The 906-nt window shown below is 29.6% G+C and overlaps 1 protein-coding gene across 1 annotated transcript; it reads left to right on the top strand.

Annotated features, from left to right (window-relative positions):
* Positions 1 to 391: 391 nt before the first annotated feature.
* Positions 392 to 900, top strand: LOC102586384 (proteinase inhibitor type-2 CEVI57-like; the record flags this gene model as incomplete). The annotated part of the gene is made up of 2 exons (XM_006368062.2): positions 392 to 489; positions 688 to 900. Coding segments are annotated over exons 1-2 (259 nt in total), but the record flags the coding sequence as incomplete, so codon positions are not given.
* Between the last annotated feature and the right edge of the window lie 6 nt (positions 901 to 906).

Here is a 906-nt window from a genome sequence, read left to right on the forward strand (position 1 = left end):
AAAAAAAAATTTACTATCAATATCAGTACTATTTATTTATTATAGCAGATTAGTTATCGGCTTTATTTTGTTATATAAATACCATAATCGTAGATTATATTTCCACGTGGAACTTAAATCATTTAATGAAAGCTTAATTTGGCAGAAAAAAATAGAGTCGTGTCGAGCTCTATAGTACCACGTGAATAATTAAAAGCCGCCGATAAATAATAAAGAAGCAAGTGTATATATGTACGCAACTTAGCAAGTAGAAGCAAAAATAATATAATACAAAAAAATTATCAATTGAGAGGGCTGTATGTAATATTTTTAAAATGTTTTAATTAGACAATAATGAATACATCTATCTTTTTTGTTTTTGTTCTATAAATAGGTAAGAGAAGGACAGACCTTTACCCAAAGAAAAAATAAGTTAATCACGATAAACTGATAAAGTATCTACAATGGCTCTTTACAAAGTTAGTTTCCTTGCTCACCTACTTTTTCTTGGTAAGATCTTTAATTCCCTTGTCCTTTTCCTCCTTCGTACTATCAAATTTCTTTATAACGATGTCATTTGTCTTGAATAATATAACATAAAATAACATGAAAACTAATTGTTACGGAGAAATATTGTTATAGATGATTATTGTTATAAATTAAAGAGCTTGTTCTAACGATATAACTTAATTATATTTGTAATTGTAGGAATGTTTATACTAGTAAGCAGGGTGGAACATGTTAATGCTTGTACGAAAGAATGTGGTAATCTTGGCTATGGGATATGCCCAGGTTCAGAAGGAAGTCCAGAAAATCCAATTTGTACCAATTGTTGTTCGGGCTATAAGGGTTGCAACTATTATAATGCTAATGGAACTTTTATTTGTGAAGGAACGTCTGATCCCAAAAATCCTAACACTTGCCCCT

This window comes from Solanum tuberosum, unplaced genomic scaffold (genome assembly GCF_000226075.1).
Source record: "Solanum tuberosum cultivar DM 1-3 516 R44 unplaced genomic scaffold, SolTub_3.0 contig01777, whole genome shotgun sequence".
In the NCBI taxonomy this organism is placed as follows: Eukaryota; Viridiplantae; Streptophyta; class Magnoliopsida; order Solanales; family Solanaceae; genus Solanum; species Solanum tuberosum.